Here is a 22,672-nt window from a genome sequence, read left to right as displayed (position 1 = left end):
CACCCTCTACTATTTCTGCCTTGCAAGAGAACTACAATGATAAAAACATCTGTTAGTGTCTTTGGCTAGCCTGAACTTGGATTTGCTGGGAAAATTCTCATGTTACAGTATCTTCACGGAACTATTTTTAAAAACTCCCTCTAAAAAAACTAGTTCAGTGTATATTTCCATGCTTCTTCACAAAAATCAGTTACAGTAATATGTGTGCAGGAATGCCTTGAAGTTTTTCAGATAAAATTTGCCAGTTTGCAAAAACTCAAAACCAAACAAAAAACCACACCCCCATCCCCCAAACCCTGAGCTATCTCTCCAAATCCAACAGTCTTGCAGAGATGGATCTTGGAAGGCAGATTCTATGCAATACCTAAGACAGGCTAACAGACTCCTAAAAGCTCCTAAAAGGGGTGGTTCTGTTTCTCATTCCTCTCAGCCTTGTGCTACCACCTGGTCTGGATGGCTCACTGGCAGCTCCAAAAGCTAAATAACAGAGTATTAGTTACTTTTATGAGATCAGTTTTATGGAGTTTGTTCACCTACGGTAATCAAAAATGGAATATCACAAGGTGCTAACAAAAGAAGAGATAAAAAATATGTGGATGAGGTTAGTGGGCAAAGGAAAAATTATTAGTTCATCCTGGTGATGGTTAGATCAGAACAGCTGTATCATACTGCCACAGCTGGACAGCTAAACTGTTTTCATCCCATCTTGCAGATCTTATCTAGAGACAACTTCTAGAACAAAACCCCACCTTGTTATTCTGATCAATTGTATAGCACTTCCCTTGCTGTTTTAAACAGAAATGTGCAACATATCATTAGTTGTGACTTCTCAACAAAACAAAAGAAAAAGCCTAAATGGCCCTAAGAACCTTTATTTCTGGTGACAATATCCAAAGCTCAAGATTTGCTATAAATAACAGCTATAAACAAACGGCTATAACTAAAGCCTATTACATGTAGCATAAGGAAATGTAATGTGGAAATAAGCAATACTATCTACTATCCTATAAAAACACTCCTCATTTTATTAAACTAGTCTTGACATCTTCAGTGCTCAAAACCAGCTCCAATTCTTTCAAGAGGCATCTGTGTTTTGAAATTATTCATGATTCTGGTTTAGAAATCTACCTTCTTAGTTTTTTAATCTCTATGAGATACATTTGCTTCCAGTAAGCTACTAATTCTTCCAAACATGCACAGTTAATAAATATGTGACACAAAATATTAAGTAAGCAGCAAACTTGTTAAGTGCTTGTTAAGTGCCCCCAAGCAATAAATTAGAACTACAATCACCAAGCAACAGGCTGAAACTGTCCCTTTATTATATGTGAAGCATTATTTGCACACACCTGAAACGAACAATTGCTAATGAGAAGCTTGATGCTCAACTGCTTTGCAGTCCCTCCATGTATTTGTAACAGAGTGAATTAAGAAAAAGCAAGAGCTAAAACTTAGGTGGAACACTTGATAAGCTATTTTAACATGTGGGCCTTTCTCACAAATGATTCTTTAATAGAATTACATTTTACTACAGAATTTACAGGCACTTAAAATTATGTAGCAAGCCTAGAATTTGACAGAGGATATTTTTTTTGGTTTTTGCTTTTCTTCATACTTAAGTGGTCAAGCATGTTCTGCTCTCCCACTGCTGTCCTGCTATGTCAAAAAAAATTGACTTGACATGTAAAACTATGGAATCAAATGGAACTAGATTTCAAAAGCACGCATTTAACTAGTTAAAATCAACATGTAATGATTACAAAACTGCTCTGTAATTAACAGAGCTTCTTTCAAAAAGGAGGGGTAATGTCAGATTTCTGATAACTAACGTTTCTGTTGCTGATACAGACATTCACAAAATTGACAAATACAGCAATAACACATAGGACATCAAGATTACATAGGAGTTAATAGAAACAGCATAGTAATTTGTTAATGAACAGACAAATATATTAAACATCAATACTTTTACATAAAAGACACTTTATTAGATATCGAACACAATTAGAGGACAGACTAAATAATTTCTTACCATCCATCTTGTCAGAAGTATCCTCTTTGTTGAAAAAGCAGGCAAAGAAACATGGAAAACTTAGTGTGTTAGAATAAAGGTGTTCACAGCAGAGTCATAAAACATTAATTGAGGAAAATACATTAATATTAAATACAGCAGACATGTTTATCTAATTAATGCATGTATAAGCTACCTTAAGCAAAATTGGTTTTGCTCAGTGCAAGGTACAAAATTACAAAACAGAGTACAAGTACCCTGCACAGGGATATTGATTTTGTATTTCCCAAATCTGAGAAAACCCTTACAGTAAAACATTTATAAATTGTTTCATTCTTGGTGTAAACAGTTACTGAAGCATCCATACATATTTATATAATTACTGAACCACATATTTATATTTCTTATGAAATTTTGCTTCTGAGCATGAAGCTCCACCTGGGGTAAGGGACAGCAGGGAACAAAAGAACACAATTAAGACAGAGGACAAATGAGAGAAAGTTTCACTCTGTTTTAAAAGTATTAAATATTTACCAGTTCAGCTAGAAGGTAGTGCATAAATAATCTCACAGTAACAATCAAAATTAAAATATTTAGCACAAGACATATATAATTACAGCTTAAGCCTCCTCAACAAGGAAATTAATACTTAAGAATGTCAAAGATGGTCAACATTTAAAATAACTAGAGAGTATCCTCCTACTTCTAGCATAGTCTTTTAATAAATCATAAATAAGCAAGATTTCTTGTATTAATAATGAAAAGGGAAGAGATGGGTGAACACAATTAGGGATTACTATGCTTATAAGCTTCTGGTCTTCTGAGGTTTTAAATTTGGTAGCTAGGTAAGCAAAAGGTGGATATTTCTCTGCAAGCTGGGCTGAAAATAAATTCAAGCTCTAGGACACAATGTCATTTATTTTGGTATTGACTGCAACACCTAAAGGAGGTGGAAAGCACTATGGAAATGAAGTAACATTGCTTAGGCCTTTTCAGACCATTGTCAGCATTAGCTTCTGTCACGTAAATTTCCATATTTGGGTTACTGTAAATAAATCCCTTAAAATGAACAGAAGAAAGAACTTTATAAATCAGCTCATTTTCTGAAACATGGCACTTGGTTGGATTTGCACTCCATTAATTTAAAGGTTACCTTTTGAAAACTAAGAGTCAACAGTATTGGGAGGCTTGTCCACAACACACAACAGTCATACTATCTACATGGTATGTATTCTTCAAATTACCTTACCACAGTCAAAAAAGAGTTAGGAGACTGAGCCAAGATCAGTCAAGCAGTACTGTGTTTATGTGATTGCAAACAAATCTTGGTCTCCTTGACTACCACTGCCCTTTCACTGTCTGCACTAGGATTTGATTTTCACTGTACTTTGCAAGTATTACGTTATTTTGCCATTTCAAATGACCATCACACTCTTCTCCACAAGTGATTGAATCGCTAGCACGGTAAAGCTTTCCAGCACCTCAAATCCTTCAAACGAATAGCACCTGGATTTATTGGTTATTATTCCTCTCCCCCAATCCCTACTTATCCAATCAATGAATTACTAAGAGAATAAGCTATTTCTGTTACTTTCCTGCTAAATCCACCACTGTTTACTTCACTAGAAACCTCTGTGCCCTTCTCAACCCCTGCTTATAAAATTCTTGGCATGAATCAGATAATGCTTTGAAAGTTAATTTAGATAAAGCAAACCAATACTCCAATCCAGAGATAATTTTCTCTGAAAGTCTTAAGACAATATAGTCCCTTCATTTGAGCAGCATAAAGAAGACATTAACAGAGCAGGAGCTCTCTCTTTTTTTCCAAGTATGTTTTTCATACTTTTTTTCAAAGTATGTTTTGTTACACATCAAAACACACCAGGCAATACTCTGATCTTGGAAAATAATCATCCCACATATTTCAGGCTTTTAGGCATTAAGTTAGGAGGAACTGACAGTTCCAGAATTTTAGAACAGTTTGAGCTGGAAGGGACCTTGAAGATCACCAAATTCCAACCACCTTACCATGGACAGAACACCTTCCACTGGAATGGTTTGCTCCAAGTTTAGTGTTGAACACTGTCAGGGATGGGGCATCCATAATTTCCCTGAGGAACCACTGGTGTATCCCCTCCACCAAGCAGCCTCATGTCAGTTTCCACCTGCGACTACTTTGGTCGCAGCAGGTTCTGCTGCCCCCTCTGTGGGCACCAGAGGGAGTCCACCTCCACAACTGCTATTCCAAGTACCAAGTATTCCTTTTAGTTCAGGATTGCTCACTCTTTAACACTAAAATCAATGTTATTCACAGCACTTCAAGCAGGCCTGGATAGCAAAAGAATCAACTAATTTCAGATGGCTTTTAACTTAAGTTTTAATTTTAAAAAGCACGATTAAAACCTTTGCAACCACAGCCTACATGTATCCTAACATCTATGCAAACATAATGCAAACCAGAAGAACTACACAGTTTCTTTGTCTCCTCTGATTGCCTACAGCGATCAACATTAGAACTTGTCTCTCCTTTGTGGTCTAGCTAGCACAGAAGCTGAGAAGAAAAAATGAGTTTTGTGAATACTGAACCTCTCTTCCCCCACTGTTATTCCTACAGCACAGATAAGCTAAAAATTTAGAACAAAAATACAGTCACAGTCCTCTACCATTGACACTAAGTGGATGTTCTAGCACCTACACCACCACTACCACTATCAAAAAATTTTCTGCACTCTTACCACTTGTAGCACTTCCTATCTCTAGCAGCCAATAGCAATGGAGATTGTAAACTAGGCAAAGCATAGACATAGTTCCATCAATACTCTTAAGAAGAAATTATGAACTCAATGAAATAAGTTATTGTGTAAAAAACACTTCTCTATTTCACTAAGAAGCCATCCCTTACTGCCAGGGTATCTCTTCAGCATTCTTGTAAAATACCTGAAGAGCTGAGAAAAACGGAAAATCAAGAGCTCTCACACTCATTTCCCTGTTACTTTTATAAACAAAAAAAGGCATGATCTCCACTGTTAAGTAAAGGTACCACTCCTTCCAACACTTAATATTAATTCTAGATTAAGACATTCAGAGAGCATAGTACGGACACACTCTTTGCATTGGCATTCTTCCAGCACAAGAAAAAAAAAGCATGTAGGAAAGTTTCTGACTTACTTCAGAACACCTGCTCTTTTGCCACACTCCAGTGCTACTAACAACGATGACTGCTTTTCAAATACAGGAGTATTGCACAGTAACTTTTTGATCAAGAAAATCACAAAGACCTCTCAGAGCAGCGCAGAGGTGCTCCCCTTACCTAGGGAGGCGTAGGACCCTGGGGGCAGCCCGGCTGCTGAGAGGCGCCCAGCTCCAGCTGTCTGTCCAGCAGCATGGCGGGCCTTGGCGCCTGCAGCAGCGTTCACGTCGATGTCACTGCGAGACCTCTGCAGGGTGCCCGGGCTTGGGACACCCTTGCTGCTGCCTGGAACTACCAGAAAAGAGAAAAAAAAAAAAAAAAAAAAAAAAAAAGAAAGGAGTTGATATTGAATAAAATTAATGATATTTAAGAGGGCAAAATCTTCTGCTACTGCACCATGCTTGTAAAAAAGCATGAAAAACTATGTAAAAAAGGTTAAACTAGTATTAAACCAAGAATTACTGAGATTAAAAAGCAAACTAGAGCTGGCCTTGCCATTATTTGCATATAGAAACAGTTTGTGTAACAGTAGTATTTATCTTCATTCAGCATGAAATTTTAGCATTATTTAATGCAAACTGTCTGTTTCCACCCTAGCACAATGACATAATTCTGAACCTTCATGTGATTTATTACATTATTGAATGATTTGCAAGTGTTAAGAAAATTCACATCCTTCATTGAGATACTGAAGGAATAATAATATTCCCACACTTCAGCTAAAGTGAGCTGAATGTGTACTTTGAAATGTTTTAGGGTCTAATCTTTAGTATTTTCGTATTTGCTTCCTATTATTACCTGAGTTTTAACTATTCGCTTAATTATAACCACTGCTTTAGGTCTTCTAAACTTGACTCCCCTTATCAATTTCAGTATCCATTCTTAATTACAGTCCATTTGTAAAAAGCAGCTCAATTATTCACTCTCAAAAGTTACAAAGACATTATGGGAAAAGACACTGAAGTTATTAAATTCCAAAAACTAAATACATAATTAAACTCTTTGAATTACAAATATGCTGTCTGGCTGTTGTTCTGTATTTATTTAGAAAGAGCAACAGCTACATGGGAACAGATGAAAGAGACAGTGAGTCTTTAATTTCTAATTGCCATAAGCCTAACCATGAACAGACCAAAGAATAATGTTTTGTTTCTTTGAGAGTGACTGTTCCATGACAAAACTCCAGAACAGATGATCAATTCATACTGAATTATGTCTTATACTTGAAATAACTTAAACTACATAAAATATGAACTGAGTGTGAGGCAATCTGAGCTCCAGCTATAATTTGTAGTGACACATACCATTATTTATCTTGGAAACAGGGTAAATGCTGATACACTCAATTTTTAAGCTGCATTTAGAATTTTTAGTTCAAAGAGCATGAAGAACAATAACTATGCACTGCACTTCACATGACCACCACCTTACCTCTGCCTGCAAGACTTGCTGGGCTGGCTGCAGACCATTTAGATGACAGAGGCCGACTGAAAAAAGTCAGTAAGTTCAGTAAGTCACATGTATCAGATGCAAAGTCAAACATAAAAGAGAGGGGGAAAAAATTCTGTTCTTTTCTCCCCTTCAACCTTCTCAGCATATTTTATAGATAAATACTTTAAATAGAAAATGTTAAGAAAATCAGAATCAGAAGCTTATCCATTGTATTTTAAAAAATTACATCCTAATCACAAAGCACTAATCCTTCAGCTACCAACAGGCACACTTTGCTAACGAAGTTCAGGCCTTCTAGACTGGGTCACAGAAACATTTAAGGTGGTCAGTACAAGGTTTTACCCATGGGCTGATCTTATACATCAGCCATCAAACAAGAGCAGTTGGAACTACCCAAAAAGCTTTATTTCTGAAAAAATATTATGTGAAGTAGTGTCTGCAATAACAAGAAAAACAGGTGTCCAACTCATAAGCCTCCTCCAGTGCCAGATGTCTCAAGAATTAAGTTACAAATTAAAAAAGGAAATGCTGATGCTTCCAAGCAGCTAGACTCCATTTCTCCTGCTGGAATGTACAGGCTCCCATAACTTATAAAAAGAGAAAAGTCCCATGTCTTTTCCTCTATGTTTTGTCTTCATTTCCTTCCCACTGCAAAAACAAGTAGTTACTGAAACACAATCTTTCAGTCTAGTGAAGTTTAACTGTGAGCCCATCCTTTGGCCTGGTTTGGAAGGGTAAAAATGCATCTGGAGAGACCAGGGAAATGAAAAGGATTGACAAAAGAAAACATACTAGCATATTCATTGGTTAAATACCTGACAGGGAAAGTCTGTATTTGATTAAATAGTTGAGTATTTCATCAAAAGTCAAATTTCAAGCAGAGTCAATGTCTCAGCTTTAGTAAAAATAATTCCTTTAATTTTAGACCTAAAAGCAGAGAGAAAAGAGATGCCTCATACTGTGTGTTTACCCCAGTTATTAGCTCAGGCGCTCAGCAGTAATATAGAGGTCAGCACCATTACCAAAATCCTCAAAGAAGAATATGTTTGCAGCTTGTTCTGAATAAACCTGGTTTTTTGACATGACTAACTAGTGTTTTGAAGGTACTTTGCCTCAAGGAGAGGAGGCTGAGGTAGAGCTCCTGACCTTACAACTTGCTCCAAAGAGAAGTCCCAGACGACTGCCACAATCCATTGCAATTGACATTTTATGTAAGCAGTTTCATACAGGTAGGCAGAAATCACTACATTTCTCTCTCATTCCTCCATCTTCTCTAAAACAATTTTTGATTAATTATCTGTATGAGATGTTCAGAAGGTCAAAAATCACAGAGGACTTCTAGGAAATCATACCCGTATTTCCTAACTTAGCCTATACAGGGGGAATTCAACACCTATACTAAAAGCCAGAAATAAAATTTTGGGTAACAAACATCCATCTGAATGCAAAGTTAGTAAGAAATTAATTAAAATTTCATAATTTTCAATATCATCACCTCTTTTGTTCATTTGTTATTTTACCCCTCACTTTTTGTACTGTAGCACTTACGCATCTTGCAACATGGAAGCAACATTTGAAGATTTGGAGAGTACTTTAAGATTCCAATTTCCCTGTAATTTAGTTTTTGAAAGTATATTACCAGTAACTTATTAACAGCACTTTTATTTTCAGAGGGGGAACACAGATTAATTTAAACAAGAATATTTATCTTTGAATAAACATTTGTGGAAAATGAAGTGCTGGCAATTGCTTGCATCACAGACAATTATGTTTTAAACGATCTTTTATAATTACAAGTATCGTAGGAAAGATAAGGTAAACCTCTAGTATTTAAAGCATTGGCCAAAAAAAAAAGGGAATTCCAATATGTAAGAAACAGTCTTTGCTTTCAAGTAATAAGTGAGGAGACAAGCTCTCTGGTTTTGGTAATGAAGATTTGAAATATTAAAATACTGAAATACTTTGAGGAAGCTTTCTAGCATTTAAAGGCAAAAATCACCACATATTACTTCTACTACTACTTCACATTTCTGCTAAAAAGCCAGTAGATTTCTTTTACTATTGGTACCTAAGAAAACTTTAATTTATTCAGCTCAAGATTGTCTATGCATTTTAATACATCACTGACTGCAGCACAGACCCACCACGTAGTAAGTGGCAGAGCTATGAAATACTGCTAATACATATTCAGTGCTGTGAAGATAGGGAAAAAAACCCCAAACCAATCTCCAATGAATCTCATTGCTGATGTTCCTTTTTCATGCTTGCCAGTGAAAATAGATGAAAAAGGAATTATACCATTATAGCTTTCCTGGATCTATTCAGCACATCAGAATGCTCGACATCAATATGAACCTTGAAGATATTTTGGTGTTTAAAGCAGCTGTTAAGGAATTAATGTATAATTACAGCATCCTAAAATCCTAAAATACAGGCAGTTAAAGACTGCCTATACTTTTCACTTTGCTGGGATAACATTGTTATATAGCAAAACACCACAGAATAAGTTTTTATTTAAAAAATTAGAAGTCACAAAATAAAACTGCAGCTTTTCTGTTCTCAACAGGAATCTGGATAATTTGCTTTTGAGAAGCTGCATTTGTTTCTTGGCTCAGAAACAATGAAGTGACCCTTACTTGAGGCTCTCCTGTGAGCTAGAGGATGACCTGTCTGACTGAGGGAGAGATGCTATACTGCCAGAATTCTTCAAGTAGGTCTGAAGGCTTCTTTGATAGGGTGGTTCCAGAGAATTATACAGAGTCTCGGCTTCACTAGGAAAGTGATTTCTAAGACCCAGATAAGCCCTGCAAAAAAAGAATAACCACATGTAAATGCTCAGTATTTTCTTTAAAGGGTGGAGTCAGGAAGTAAAGATTACAGAATGAACCACGGATGGGAGAGGAAGGAACTAAGAGTACGTAAAGCACACAGCAATGCTCATCAAGTCAGCTACAGGGACTGAACTAATCTTTTCAAAATAACTTAAATCTATCCTCTGAATGTCTCACATTCACTTACCAGTTGTGCAGGAAAGCAAAAAGGTTTGTTTTCTCGCCTTCTCACTAGTCAAAGTGCTGCAGTTGTTCAGAGACTTAATTAATGGGAGAAGAATGATTATGCAGCAGTATCAACCATTCTAACTCTTCCTTCAGTAGAATCATCACAGGCTGCACAACTGCATTGACTGACTCAGTTTTGAGAACATCTTTTGCAAAAGAAACTAGGTAGCAATTCAGGACAGAAACATCAGTTTTCAAGCAAACTTGTTTGTATCCTCTTCAGCCATGGAGAGCAACTCACCTTGGATTAGTGCCTTCTATCACTCATTTAGCTCATGCAATTTTTCAGAGCAAAATTAAACAAAACTCACTTTCTTGCTTCCACTCTTGCTTCTGCATCAGCATCATGAATGCCCTTCTTGATTGTTTCAACCAAGACAGCTGCATGCCTAGAAGAAAGACATTCTTCATGCTATTTTGCTACTCTAAATTCTAAGCAGTAGCTTTACACTTTAATTAACATTTCATCAAGTAAAAAACAGCTGCAATGCCAGTTCTTTCCAAAATATGCAGTAAACAAACACTTAAGCACACTGATGAGATAACTGTACCTTCCGTAAAGGTTTAGGTCAGCTTACTCCTTCAGTCTAAAAGGATTTTAATCTACTTTTCTGACATACGCCCACCTATCACACTTAAAAAGTTATTTAGAAACACCTTTTTTAAGACACCTACCGTCCTGAAACGAAAAAACTATTTCCACTGTTATATTAATAGTAAGAAAAGGGGAAAAATTAAGACCATAAGTTTTCTTTCAGCTGTGAAAGTTTTCAGCATACAAGTTCTACACCTGAATACAAGTTCAATGAACAGCAAAGTACCCATCAGAACACAAACTTGTAAAGATAAACAAGTTTTAATTCAAGGCAAGTTTTGGGTGGGAGGCTTATTATTTGGGGGGTGGGGGAAAGGTGGTGAGTTTTGTCAGTTTTTTTAGACACTTTGGTATAAATTATTTCCCCATTACTACCTTTCTCAGGAGTACCCTGTGGGGACAGCAATGTGACTGAAATGAGCAGGATGACTTCTTCAGAGCCTTTTTTGGATGCCCTTTAGTCTCTTTGCTCTTACCCTGTGTTCACAGTGACTATCCTGCAGAACTGATGCATGTACCGTTTTCCCATCTATCTGAAGAAACCACAATGTGCCCTTACTAATTAGCATAGAAAGTCCTCCAGCCTAAGCCCACTCGCCTTCTTTCATAACAAACACACAGATTTCCTTCTGCCAGCAGAAAAGACAGATGCTTACCTGTATATGCATTGCTCACATGCAGGATAGGAGAGGCAAAGGGTAAGGAGAGAAGGCCACAGGAAGCCCAGGCTGGAACATACAGCTCTCCTTCCCCCTGGCACCTGAATGAGCCACATGACTTGCTGTGCTAGAAAGGCTGTCTATGCCAGAAAGGTTGGCCAACACCGAGCAACATAATCCAATTAAAGGATTCAACAACAATATTTCTGTCTTAAAATATATTAGTAGTTTATTTTAGGGAAAAACGTATACTGGCCCATACCTTTCCAGTGAATGTGTTTGCCACTCTTGTAATAACAGGTCTAAAAATTCAAAGGAGCGCCTAAAAAGACAGAACCAAAGTCATAATTAAATACTCATTTCTCTGATGTGCTTGTGGAATGAACACTAACTTTACCTTTCCCCCTGGGGGAAATAAATGAAATAAAAGTACCTTTTTCTGACAAATAAGGGCACTGGTCACCTTATTGGAAAGTTAAAATATTCTGTACATTAAGCAAACATGCAGGATAACTAATCTTAAACTTCAAAATAATAGATGCAGATCAATTAACAATGTGCTGTTCAAGTCATGTTATTACATACCCTATGTTAACTGTATTAGTCCCAAAATAACAAATTATTGAAGTTGAAAAAATTGTACAGAGTGTAAAATCCTAATATAAAAAATAAATGTTAAAGATGTAATATAGGACTTCTATGGCAGTATACTTCCATATACACTATTCCCATCCTTCCATCTGTCACTACTGATTATGTAGCATAAAGGAAAACACGAGACCACTAGCAGAGGGCTCTGCATATAAAAAGCAAATTATTTTCTTGCACTGTACTAACGAAGATATGTAACTATATTCATTATTCATTTGAGAATCTTGACAATTTAGCAAACTGCCATTAGCAAAAGGCATAGTTTTAAAAACTATGTCTGAAGCTAGACTATGATGAAAAATCAAACTGACACACATTAGGGAAGTGTAGGTAACAGTTTTCACAAATGTAGTGTACTTGACAGCCTGAAACTATCTCTTTTTCTGGTTATTCAGCATTTTTGACCTGTTCTGGAGGAACACATTTGGGTTTTTTTTTTCTGCCCAAATCCTTTGGATATCAGCAAGGCATGGCAAGAAACCCTGAAATGCTTTTCACTATTACAACTGATCTAGTGTTTTGCTGTCCTTTTTGCCTTCACCAATGCTCACTGGATTGTGAACTGCAGCACCAAAGCCACCCAGAGTCTAATGTTCCTCAGTAAAGGCACAGCATGTGGAGGCACTGAAGCCCTGTGAATTGTTTAGCAGTCAAATCACAAGCTGTGACAGGTCAGTACAATCTGGGTTGAGGTAACACTTGCTTTGGATGCAAATGCAGCTTTTAGACTCAAAGAAAATAATTCAGATGCACAAGTTGTTTCCTGCATACACACAGTGACATCACTTTCAGGACTAGAGTCAGTCCAGAAACACCATAAACTGCTTTTGTGTGATTTGGTGCAGGAAATGACACTGTCAAAAAACAAATAATTTGCTCAAGAGTCAATCCAAGTGTTCAAGCATCATGTTCTCAGAGAAAACAACATGCTGGAGATGTAGCTGAGCTGTTGAACACCACAAAACATGGATGCTCCATGTCCTAGCATAACTGCCACTGTCTGAAGGTTGAAATTTACTTTCGTAGTTTGCAGTTTAGCGGGTAACAGTTTCATGTGTTCAGAGTTTATGGCTACTAATCTTCTAATTTGTTAATTTTCAACATATGATAATCATATTTTGAAAAGCAACAGCTTTGATAATTTTAATTCGTTATGTACTTACCTTCTAACTGCAACTGATTTTGAGGTACAGTTGCTTGTTATTAAAGGTATGAGTCGTGGCACATGAGTGTGCTGACAAAAAAAGGACAAAACAGTTAATGAGAAAAGCATTCCTGAATTCCGAATTTATACTGTACTTATTATTTCCAATAGAATTAACATCATAATAAAAACTGCAATAATTGAAAATGCTTACCAAAACTAAATCATAGAATGCTATTAAATGAAAGACTGCTGCTAGTATGTCAATTGAGTAAAGCTAATTTCTTCCAAAAGGTCAAACAAAACCCACTTCCAGTGGCATCAACAACCACATCATGAGATGCAATACTTTGCCGTCAAAAGTAATATAAGAAGTTCAAATGTAGCTGTCTCTTCAAAGGAGTTGCAAGCTGATGCTATTTTAGTTTTGCCACAGGGAAAAAAAAATTAATAGATGTAGCTGTCTTAAAAGTCAGAGTTATAGAACAAAAAGTGAATCAATGAATATGAAAATAATGGGCATTCTTACAAGGATCAGTATGATTACTGCCATGAGGATCAAATTTCCTTTAATGCAAAATATGTCAATAAAGTATAAAAGCACTGACACATAAGCAAGCTTATATATATATAATCTATATGGAAACACCTGATGGGAGAAGAAAACTATTAAACTACATTAAATCCAAATGTATTACAGAATTCAGAATTAAAGCTGCTTTACTTCAGCTTTTCTTAACTAATTATAGAAACTTTAATTTCAAGTAAGAGTAATGTGATTCAACAAATCTATTTCCAGTTAAGTTCTTTAGTCCTTTCTTGATTAAACACCTACAATAAACAGTTTCCAATACATTGTAAACCAGTAGGCTAATTTTAAAAAATCCAAGATCTTAACAAGTACAGTACTGAAAAATTCTTACTCTTCTCATATATCCCACTTGCAGGATATAAACACATAAATCACAAAAAAAAGCAGAGAAAATCATCAGCTCGCAGAATACTGCCAATTAATTAGGAGGGAATTAATAAAAAATTCTGGAAGAGCCTAACAGTTAAATGCGTTTATCCTGATATACTTTTAAACACAGTTTTAGGGGGTTTGTTTATGTTTTGTATAGGTTGCAAATTAAAAAGTGGCATATGACTTCCAGAAAGGAACAATGGGCAAATCAGGGGTAAAAATAAAGTTTTTTACAGATGGAGAACCCTGTACATTCAGCCTTTGAAGCTATCAGTGTAATAATTTCTAGAAAGTATTTTGCAAAGGAATCAAAGGCTCAGGCCTGCTTTCATTCTGTTTTTAACATGTCATACTTCATCTGCTACTCCTTTGAGGATGTAATGAGATGTGCTTCCTTGCAAACCACCCTGAAGATCAGCTGACTACTGATTCCTGGGCTCACTTTGGGCCCCTCCCTGGGAGTTCCCCAGTCAGTGGGAAACCCTCCTGGAGTGGTTCTGTGTCTGGAAAAAGGAGACACACAGGACCTTTTCAGTCTTCAGTTTCTTGTTTGTTGTTATCTAAAAATTCGCATGCTGTCCACTACAAGCTCAGCGTGCTGGAAAAGCACCGCAAGATGGCTAAAAATCTCTAGTTTAGTCTTTTAAGACTAAACTATCCAATTAAGAAATGACAAGATCACTGGTATAATACAGCCTCTCTGTTTTGATGCAAACACACTCTACAACAATTACACAGTAAAGTACCAGGAACTGAACTGGATGCTGCTGGGAGTTTTTGAGTAAAACACTGACTCCAAAAACTGCAGCAGTTTGGGCTCTAAATACTCAATAGATCAAAGATGCCCTGACCAATACTCATCTAGTCCATAGGACAGAAGTCCAAAGGGGCATGGTGCTGCACTTCTTTTTGATATTTAATTCTGAAATCTGAATTTTCTGCTAAAAACCTCACATATGCCATTTATTGGTTGGGTATTTGAACACAGTGGATACGATTTTCTTGTTTTTACGCTTCAAATCCACTATGTTAAGTCACAGTTAAGAACAAATTCAAACAAAATCAGGGCAACTACAGCTGATGTGTAAGACTGTTTCAAATAAATGGAACCAATAAAGCCAATTTAATATAATTGACGAATGTTTATAATTTCTTACATGCCTGAGCTTGTCTTACCACACATGGTATTGTTCTCTAACAACTTTATTTATCCTGTGTATCCTTCCCTCACTCTCAAGTCTGTGTCATCTCACAGCGGACTGTAAGTGTGGGGAGAACATACCAAGGGATTTTTGTCTTAGCCCAAGTGCTGATGCAAAGGTCATGTGTGCAGAGGTCTCAGAACACATTATCAGAGACACAGACAAACAGAGCAAGTACACATTCCAAACCATACTGAAGATGACAACAAAAGGTTTAGGTGATGAAACCTCTTAGGCTTTTCAACAACTTACAAAATTAAAACCACTGATGAAATCATAGTAAATTACAGTGAGCGCTTGGCATTAAGAACACCACAGCTTCTAATGTAGAAACTAGAAGCAATCTTCCACTTTATGTGAAACACAAAAGTATCAATACAAGTCCCAAACTCTCAATATCTTGCCTGAGACACCAGTCAGTAGATGCTCAAAGAACATTCAGCAGAAAACAGCTAGGATAGACTACTCCGCTGTTCTATATGATATAGCTTTGGAGACTCGCCTTATAAAGTTCTTGAATTTAAAAATTCAAGTCTCTATTGAACTTTTCTTTCATGAACCTGTGCTTTCTGAACTGATCCAGGTATGTGTAGCCTCTTCAACATTTTATCATTAACTCCATGGTTCCAAATTTTTTTGGGGTGGAGTGCATATGTAGAAAGCAAAACACCTCTGTTCTGTTGTTTGCACTATTCAAAGTCTCCCTAATTTCTTAGCCACTAGTTTGACTTTGTCTTTTCCAAGAAGGCAGTTAAAAGCAGTTACCCATTGAAACAGACTTGATCTTTTTTCACTTAACACATTACAAAAAAACCCCTAAAATGATGAAAACAGACTTACTTTTCATACCTATTCTTCTATCTTTACTATGACAACACTGCCGATTAGTTTCAATGATATGCAGTACTTGTCCACCCATGAGAAACATTACTCCTTCATTGTTAAAGAATGATTTAAAAGCCTGTATTTCAGTATAGTTGTTATCTCTGCCAAGAGCCACTACCTGAAAATTCCTAGCAGGCAAAGTGAGATTGGAACACCTACCCGAATGATGAACCTGATGGCTGCGCACCCAGAGGTGGCCATCACTTTGGCGCTGTTGGGAACCAGGTTAAAAAGAGTAGGCACAATTGCTTCAGCGCCATGGTCAAACTTGTTTCCCAGAACAGTTGAAAGGTGGCTGTTTAGAGAACACATAAATTAATTTCTTATTCTTAAAATAACAAAGCTCATTGTGGGTTTTAAAGACTAATCTTTCAAAACATCAGGATTTTCTCAATTTCACAATTTCCAGGCACACTAAGAAACCAAACACAAATCACTTTATTTCATAATGAAAAACAAATACTACAATTGGAAAGCCAAAATTTTCATGTCCATATAAAGTATCACTGTATTTCTGCTTTTTAACACACTTTGAGATGTATAAATCTAAAGCTTGTAATAAATTATTGAGTTTTTTTTTCCTTTTGAATGCAGGCAAAACTACTGAACTCGCCACAATCAGCCAACCATAAAATTTGACTCCCTCGCCTGATACAGGTTATCTTTTTCAGTTTTAACAAATATAAAAACACATGCCACACACAGTAATTTAACTGTCCATTGGTGACAACAAATGGTTTTTTCACGCAGAAAGACTATATAAAAAGAATTTGTAGCCAGCAGCAAATGACATACCAAATATATCAAAGTTTTAGGGATCATGGAAAATTCCAGGTTGTTGGCCTGGATGAGAACACTTGCAGAGTACTTTTACACTGCTCCTGACTTCATGTTAGAAAATGTTACTATTATTTTCTCAAAGTGTCTATTTCCTTGGAAAGGGCAGTTGTATGCTTCAACATTTCCCTTCGGTCTGTTCAAACAGGAGACCAGAAAAGCAAGAATGAACTCTGTGGTGTTCCTGTTTCAGATGGCCACTGAAAACCAGTGGTTACACTAATGTCTTTCCAGAGGATAAAAAGTCATGGAAAACACAGAAATGGGAAAGACTACTCTGGTTTTCCCCTCTGCCCTTGAATTTAAAGGAGTCCATGAGATGCTAATGGTGAAGATTTTATTTTAGTTTAGCCACCACTTCTAAAATATCATGGTAATCTGTCTCTTGCCTAGAGAGACAACCCTGGAAGTGTTCAAGGCTAGGCTGAATGGGGCTTTGAGCAATCTGGTCCTGTGCAAGGTGTCCCTGCATTGCCAGCAGGGTTAGAACTAGATGATCTTTAAGGTCCCTTCCAACCCAAACCCATTCCATGATTCCATGAGGGGTATTATCCCAGAAAATCGCTCTATGTTCAAACCACTACAGTGCTATTCACGTTGTCTTTACAAACAGTGACAGTGAAATGCTGTGCCGGTCACTCAAGCATAAATGATCCTAAGTCCCCAGTATCGTTCACAGCAGTTTGTATTAACCTGCACTAATGACAACTTGGCAATGATGGTACTGGTTATTCACATACAATTATTACAGGATTATCAACTACATGTATCCCCTCAGAGAACAAGTACTTTTAAGCATTTATTTTCCTCTGTCTTCAGATCCTGACTTGACCCTTTATCAGTTGCAGTGTACAGAAGTCCAACAAGAGAATCTCTCCTGGGACACTGAGAAAGCACCTCTAAGACAACCCCACAGTAACATCCAGCAAGGTGCACAAAGGCACACAAACTGTACTTACGCTACAGTAATGCAGGCCTCTCTAACCACCTGGGATCTGAGATCCTTGGCTGACAGCTTGAAAGCACCATCCAACAGCCGTAAATGCTGGAAAAACCCATCATACTGTGCAGCTCCAGCAACGAGCAAGGACCGAACCTTCTTCAGCTAAAGAAACCAACGTGTTTGGGTTAGGACACTGCCAATATGCATTTCAAAACAGAAGAAAAAGGAACAGCTTCACTATGCAAACATACATGCTGGCACGTCTTTAAAGCAAAATTTTCAAAATGTATGGCAGCAATTTAAAAAAACTGCCAAAAATTAATTTTAAGTACTAGAGCTAAAAAAAATCTCAGAATCCAGAATATAAATACATGATGAACCCATAGTTCTCTTCATATACCTGTTTATAAAAAATTAAGATGTCATAAACCTGATTAAAAACTATAAATGGTACATACACACAAACATTTTAACAGTCTAAGTGTAACCTTTCATAGCTGTACACAAGAGATATTATTGCTAGCAGTTAACCTGTAGAATATGTAACTTTGCATAAACGCCAAACTTAAACATATGTGACGGCTTCTAGAAAATCTTCCCTTTAGATGTCAGCAAAAAGGCATTTTAGACTTAAAAAAATACTCAAACATACTTGGTATACAGAAATTCAAGGTGCAAAAATTAAAATGAAAATTTCTTTCATTACCTGGAGTGTAATGACATAAAGGAAAAAAAAAACCATTTTAAAATATCTGGCTCTCTGTGCTTTATGAAATACACCCACCCAAGCCTGAAGTCAGATAAAAAGTTTACCGCATTAGTTCGCTGATCCCAATCATGTTTGTCATCTGAGAGAATTTCCCTGATTTTGTTCAACGTTTCTTCAAGTTCTCGACTAGAATAGATCTGAAGCATTAAAAATAAAAAAAAGAAGCCAGGAAGTTCATACTGTTAATATCCCAGGTAATTTGATAAAGAAAAATATCTTGAGAAGAGTGAAAATACAATCCTAAACCCACAAATCTTATTCCCAAAGTTCCAGAGACCTGTGAAAGAGTTATAAACAGGCACTTTAACACCAATCTGTAAGGATATCACTGCATAATGAATATTCATGGAAAAAAAAGGCTGAATAAGCAACATTTTCCTTCCAGAATTTTCCTTTCCTTTAAGCTCATCACAGAGATTCACCTTTGTGATGAGCTAACCGTACCCACAATTTCATTAACTCCACTTAAAAAAATAAATAATTCAATAGGAGCAGAGGTTTTAGATAGTCTGCTGCAATACTACTGAAACTCAGTTTCAATTTTCATACTCTTATAATGAAACTCAACCAACATTTTAACTCATTGCAACTCTTCTGGAGCTGGACTCAGAGGAACTAATTGGGCTGTGACAACACTAAAATTAGAATTTGTCTGAAAAATTAAATTAAAAGGATTCCATAGCTTCTCTATGTATTGCTACTTCAAGACTATCATTTATTAACTTACACAGTCAGTAAATAAATATAAGGAGCCACCTCTAGACACAATTCTCACTATACAGTAAGACCACCAATACTGAAGCCTAAACAATCTAATCACGTGACAATCATTATTTGTTTATAAATTAATTAATGTCTTTATTGAACTGTATAAGAACAGATTTTTAAAGAACAAAGGAATAAAAAGCCTACTCATGAAAAAATATTATTTTCAAATTAACTTATTTCCCTTCTATTTTCCTGGCCATAACTAAAGGATACTTTTTTCTGCCTCCTTTTGTGCATACACAAAATTTAAAGTTTTTTTTCCCTTCAGACTGAGAAAAACTTAAAGAGAATATAAAGTAAATTAGTAAACAGAAGCTTAATCTGCCCAGAGTTTTGTTTGGTTTGGTTTTTTAAAGTATTTTCAGCCAAACCTTTCCATTTTTTTGGATCAGAAGTTTTTTTACATAATCACATTGGGCAAAACTCACCAGCCCATACACAAGTACCTGACACCACCTGAGACACCATTTAATATATTTGTGTATACTGGTAACCTATTAATAGTTGTTAAACAACCCTAGTTTATTCTAACACTAATTCTCTAAGTACCATACTCTTAAAAAAAAAAAATATTCTGTGTGTCTCAGAAAATAAAAAGAAAATTTGTATTTTTCTTTGAAAGTGTAAAGGACTAGTCTCTGATTAAGGTTAACTCAAGATGCAGTTTTATATTACAGTGACACTTCACGCCATCAGAATTCATTACATGATTCAACCTCGTCAGAATCTCCCTTTACCATAACCCTCTTTGACCTATCTCTTGCTCAGTTCATACCTTTAATACACAGAAAGCTCATACTACAAGAGGAGAGGTGAAAATTTCTTTGCAAACTCAACATTTCTCTGTGAATTTATCACAAAGCAAGGTGCAACAAGAAGGGAAGCAGGATGATGCCTTTTGGTGGTATCTAACTGAGGACTGTTCGATGCACACTCAAATCTCAGAGTCCTGGTCAAGGTACAAAAACTGTTTGCAAGCTGTTTCATTAAGTCCTGAAAATATAACGTTTTTGTTGTCAGCCTCTGTGTCATCAGAGACCATGTTGTACAGTATAGTTACTGCTGCAAGACTAAAACATGCTGGGCACCAGGCAGTCACAGAAGCAACCCTTACAATGGGTTAATGTCTAGCCTATTAGCATTTCCAGGCAAATAATTGATTTTTTTCTTAATTACCTGGCACAAATAGAACTGGATTTAGGAATATTCAAATTGGCATTGCAGTGTAGAATTTAATAAATGGTATAATTTTATTTTGTCATTAAATGAAAACCATAATTCCACTGAAAAATCCTGTCTTTTCAAGACTATACATACCTGCCTTAATTTCACAGGAGTAAAAGGCAGTATTTTAATAATTTCTTTTCTCCCTGGCCTCAATTAATTATAGTTTTAGCAGGCCAAGATTAAATTATGTGTTCAGCCAATGACATAATGCATTTTTTGCTCACAAGTTCCCACATCAGACTTTATAAAAGAACTGAACTTTTTTTCAAACAAATTTTAGCTACTAATGGGAGTAACGCCTAATATCCCAAACACAGAATTTTATTCTGTTTCAGCAAAGGTTTAAGACGTAAAAACAGTATGGTTTTAATTTTGAATATGAAGGTACAGTCCTGTTGCTATAGTACTTTTTGGCACACAGATCCATCACACTACATCTAAAAATCACCCATCTTCTTCATAAACTGCTGCTATCCATTAGAGGGCAACATAAACACACCTCATTAAAGGCAACTGGTAACATCAAAGACAGAAAAATTAAAAGTTCAAACACAAGTAAGAATAATAACTATACTGATGTCAAGTATTTTCAATATGGGGATTTAAAACTAGGTTCAAGTAAACAATATGACATTCCTAAAAAAAGATCAGCAGCAATCATGAAAAGCCTGCTGGAAAGTCAGATCTACCATTGGAGACTTTTACGGATGACTTAAAACATATCCACACTGTAAGTAATCTCAATTTATTTGATTAATTCTAATGCACTTAATCTTGATCCAGAATTGAATCTGGTTTTCCATACAGTTTCCTTTCTTACTTTCGTTGAAGCCACTACTCAAATCCATAAATGCAGCGAAAACAGAAGAGACACAGGAATGGGCCCAGTAACATCAAACAACTCTCCTCATGCTATCCTTTGCTTTTAGGATAATTTGTTAAAACTACGGGTCATAAACATTCTTTCTTCACAAGTCTAACAGAGAAATATCCCACTTCCTTACTAATCAACATGGTCACAGAATGTGAAATCTGCTTTGGTTTTCTTTTTCTTAAAGATCAGACACTGTCCACAACCAGAAGCATGAAGTTGGCCAGAAGTTATTATTCCCAAGGACACAGAAAAAAAATAATGTTGTTTTTTTTTTCTTGCATGCTCATCTATGAGCCAAATAGGTAATGTTGGTGTCAGCTACACATTTCTCGCCTGCCTCCTCACCTCAGCTTGAGGGAGATTAGTAAAGACAAACATCTTTATCTCCTGAAGCTTAGAGAATGACCTATGTTCCTAGGCCATTCAGCAGTCAGACAGAAAATAACATGTGTTGGTCCATGTCCTGTGGTCACCCCAGTTTTGTTCCTGCAGTGTTACCAACCAGCCTAAGTAATTAGAGAACTCCCATACAGTGGGACTGTACTTGAGACTGCACACACTAAGACGCTGAATTACACATTCTATGTTCTGTGGAACATGGCTCTGTTCAACATAACAGGAATAAACAATATTGTGTGTTGCATGGTTTTATCCTCCAAAAAATTCTTAACACTGTCTGAAGAGGCAAAGATACATAAAGCTCTTACAGTGTTAGACAAAGACTTCCTTGATGCAACAGGGATCATGGAGATTGAGTGCTCCCTCATGAAAGCAGACAGTATTGCTGCCTGCAGAAGCAGATCTAACAAATAACTATGCTTGGGAAATAAAAATAGAACAAAAGTACATATTAAGAAAGGGGAGTCTTAGAAAATCCTTCTGTCATTTGGGAACTATGGCTTACTGAGATTTTGGTTGTGTTCCACACCACAGCTGCTCAAGGAAAACTTATTCAAAATAGCCCTTGTATGCTACACACATATTCAATGACTCAACTATGTGAAAGCATCAAATACATGCAATTCCCACACTAAAAAATATAAATTCAAATCTGATCTTCTAATTAAGAACTCGGAATCCAACAAGTTCATTAGTATGAAAATAAGGCAGTAGATTGAATTTTTTTAAGTATTACTAGCATAAGTACATGTATACCAGACACACATCATTACAATTCAGGCAAATTTGAAAATACCATTCTTGCTGTTTAAATTATTTGCCTATGTTATTATTATTACTTGGTTATGCCTTGAAATTGTAGCCCTAAACTTTCCCAACATCATATTAATCTTTTTCTTATTAAAACATCCAATTATTTTCACTAGTCCCCTGAAAAACTATGAGAAAAGCAATAAGGCATTTTAGCCAAAACACAATGTGGTAATAATTAGTAGGACAGTAAAGAAAATGTGGCACATTTTTTGGTAACTCCTGGGAAAATA

The 22,672-nt window shown here is 36.2% G+C and overlaps 1 protein-coding gene across 50 annotated transcripts in view; it reads right to left on the bottom strand.

The window, feature by feature from the left end:
* CLASP2 (cytoplasmic linker associated protein 2) overlaps positions 1–22,672 on the bottom strand; it is a 143,110-nt gene that overhangs the window by 47,552 nt on the left and 72,886 nt on the right. For 42 of the 50 annotated variants that reach the window (XM_030265220.4, XM_032746787.3, XM_072925882.1 and 39 more), the window contains 10 exons: positions 18,406–18,498; positions 17,609–17,754; positions 15,972–16,107; positions 12,781–12,851; positions 11,229–11,288; positions 10,024–10,101; positions 9,290–9,457; positions 6,633–6,688; positions 5,322–5,492; positions 2,033–2,056 (listed from right to left, as the gene is read on the bottom strand). In XM_030265220.4, the coding sequence (XP_030121080.1) occupies positions 2,033–2,056; positions 5,322–5,492; positions 6,633–6,688; positions 9,290–9,457; positions 10,024–10,101; positions 11,229–11,288; positions 12,781–12,851; positions 15,972–16,107; positions 17,609–17,754; positions 18,406–18,498 (1,003 nt within the window). The remainder of the gene's footprint in view (positions 1–2,032; positions 2,057–5,321; positions 5,493–6,632; positions 6,689–9,289; positions 9,458–10,023; positions 10,102–11,228; positions 11,289–12,780; positions 12,852–15,971; positions 16,108–17,608; positions 17,755–18,405; positions 18,499–22,672) is intronic. The other 8 variants (XM_072925887.1, XM_072925893.1, XM_072925899.1 and 5 more) reach the window with 1 other exon arrangement.

This window comes from Taeniopygia guttata, chromosome 2, assembly GCF_048771995.1.
Source record: "Taeniopygia guttata chromosome 2, bTaeGut7.mat, whole genome shotgun sequence".
Lineage (NCBI taxonomy): Eukaryota > Metazoa > Chordata > Aves > Passeriformes > Estrildidae > Taeniopygia > Taeniopygia guttata.
Note: the sequence above shows the minus strand (reverse complement) of the source record. Positions and strands in the feature narration are given on the sequence as shown.